The 2,599-nt window shown below is 45.5% G+C and overlaps 1 protein-coding gene across 1 annotated transcript; it reads right to left on the minus strand.

Annotated features, from left to right (window-relative positions):
• Nucleotides 1-353: 353 nt before the first annotated feature.
• On the minus strand, nt 354-1,297 carry LOC135965325 (coiled-coil domain-containing protein 85B-like). The gene has a single exon (XM_065521831.2). It carries the CDS (start codon nt 1,199-1,201, stop codon nt 620-622), a length of 582 nt encoding a protein of 193 aa, XP_065377903.1. The 5' UTR covers nt 1,202-1,297; the 3' UTR covers nt 354-619.
• Between the last annotated feature and the right edge of the window lie 1,302 nt (nt 1,298-2,599).

Genomic DNA, 2,599 nt, shown 5'->3' on the forward strand with positions numbered 1-2,599 from the left:
ATTCTGTGCAATCCATTCTCAAGTGCAGTTGAATATATCACTATCATATGACATGATTTAGGTAATTTTCTCCATCTTAACTTCCATGATTTTTGCTCAAAGCACCCTGTCTCTTACTTAGTATCTCACTGTTATCCTAACCAGTCTATCTACAGGTTTTCTTGTCCCTGTACAATCTTTTATTCATGAAAAGCTGGTTTCATATTTTCAAATATTATCAGATCATATAACTTACTTGCTTAAAAAGAGCGAAACTCTGTCTCAAAGATAAAAGCCTCCACATTTCTCTATTAAATATAGGATGTAAAGTCAATCCCATGGAACAAATAATCTTGAAAGGTTTCTAGATGGTCTTTTTTTTTTTTTTTTTTCCCCGCTTCCCTACGGGTTTATTACCCCCAATCCAACCCCCAGCAAGTCCCTCCGCTCCAGCCTTCAGTCCCCCTGCTGCCCTGCCAGCAAGAGCGAGGGGCCCTTCTCGGTATCAGGATTTCTTAGTCCATGCCAGCGGCCCCTCTTGGGCAGCCAGGACGGCGTCCAGGTCCCGAGGTCCACAGCGGTCCCGGGGCTCCGGGAGCAATCCAGGCGGGCATCAGCGTGGAGGAGGCAGTGCCTTCAGTCATCGGGGGGAACAGGCCAGTGGCAACTGATCCGGACTGCCCACGCTGCCGGTGCTGGAGCTTCCATCGCCTAGGTCGCGGGGCCCACACGGGGGCAGGGCAAGCTCGGGTGCTGGCCCGGCACCTGAGCCCCCAGCGCTGCCGGGGCCGCCGCCGGCGCCCCGTTCTTCGCCCAGCGCCAGGCAGAGCTCCTTAAGCGCCAGGTTCTCCCGCAGCAGCTCCTCCGGGCGGCCCTCCAGCTCGGCCAGCTTCTCCCAGCAGCCGCCCAGGTCCTCGGGCACTGCCCGGGATACTTGGGTCCCGAAGAGCTGCCACTGGCGCGCGGCGCGCCGCCCGCGCTGGCGCTCCGCGTCCAGGAAGCAGCAGAGGTCGCGCAGCTCACGGTTTTCTGCCTGCAGAGGCCGGCTGAGCTGCTTGAGTTCGCGGATCTCGCCCAGGTGGCCCTGCAGCTGCGGATTCACCGCCTGCATGAGGCGGCCACGCTGCACCAGTGCCACCAGGCGCGCCGCCTCCTCCCTCCCCAGGCGCCGCACTATCTCCTCGTCCATCACCTCCTCCGGGCCGCCTGCCTTGGCCTCCATGGCTGGTCAGGCCGCTGGAGCATCGCCCGCCCACCACCGCGACCCAGGAGCCCCATGTCGGGCCCGGCGCCACTCAGGGTCGGGCGGGCTCCAGCTCGGCGCGCGTCAGGCAGTGCTAGATGGTCTTTTTGACTTCACTTCGCTCTGTTTCAAAGAGGTTCACCAAGTCCCAAGAAAACAGAACAGCTTTCTGCTCATTGAACCCAGAGAGCCTAGTTATACACTGAAGTTTTTATTTGTTGTTCTCTCTGCCTGGAAGAAATCTACTTTCTTTCACTCTTCAAATAACAAGATATTTTTCGTCTAGGGCTTCTTTAACCACTTCCAAATTTCTTTCTGTCTTTCAAATCTTACAGCTTTCATAACACTTGAAACCATTTTACCTAACCTGCTCTTTAAAATAGAGACAACCACTGTTTTCTTTATTTCTGGGTCTTTAATATCTAAAAGAGATGTAGTAGATCTGATAATACGGTGGGGGACAATATGAATGTATTGAGTATGTGAGTGAAAGATGTTATGCTTTTTTATGACATAAGGAATGGATTTTGGTATATTTTTAAGCACAAAAATGGGTCAGATTTGGAATTTTGTTCAACACTGAGGCAACAATGTAGAAGATGGCTTTTTGATACCTAACATTCTGATTTCATTAATTGTCCAAATGAAGAACATCCTTGAGAAGAAGTTTCGACTAAATACATAATTTCTTGACTAAGTCTTGTCTTAGTCTTTCATATCCAAAAAAATATTTCGGGATGCCACACTAGTGCAAATACCCTAGTGGATGCAATTATATACAGAATAATATTTTGCATTTTATTGATAAAAATAATTACTTTTTAAAAACACTAACATTAATGTATTAATGAAAAGCACCTACATGTACTATAATTAGAAATGAGTAAAAATCAATATTCTATAGGAATATTCCTTGACTTTAAGAAACCTAGTTCCTCTGTTTTTTATACAGTTGTCTTCGGGAAGATCACTTTGTTTAAATAAATAAAAGCATTTATTAGTGTTATAATGGGAAATAGTAAATATGATAATATTATAGAACCTGAAAAAATTACATTGACGTATGTGCAGGAGCAATACTGAACATATATGGACAGATACGAGTAATTTTAGAAGCAACCTGGATATTAAGTGAAAGAGATGTAATGATGTTTTTGGAATGATTAAAAGTAAAAGAAGAAAAAGTGTAGAGGGAGGTTTCAGGGTAGAATCCGACTTGATTAATTACTTTGAGTGAAGAAATAATTTCATATGACTGAAAGTGAAAATAGAAGCTAAATGCCTTAATTAATTTATAGATACACCAACCAAAAGTAATATCCTTCTGATAAAGTATATTAAGCAAAATTAAGTAGAATTTTCAATAAAAATGAAGAC

The sequence above is a fragment of the Macaca fascicularis genome, chromosome 10, assembly GCF_037993035.2.
Source record: "Macaca fascicularis isolate 582-1 chromosome 10, T2T-MFA8v1.1".
Lineage (NCBI taxonomy): Eukaryota > Metazoa > Chordata > Mammalia > Primates > Cercopithecidae > Macaca > Macaca fascicularis.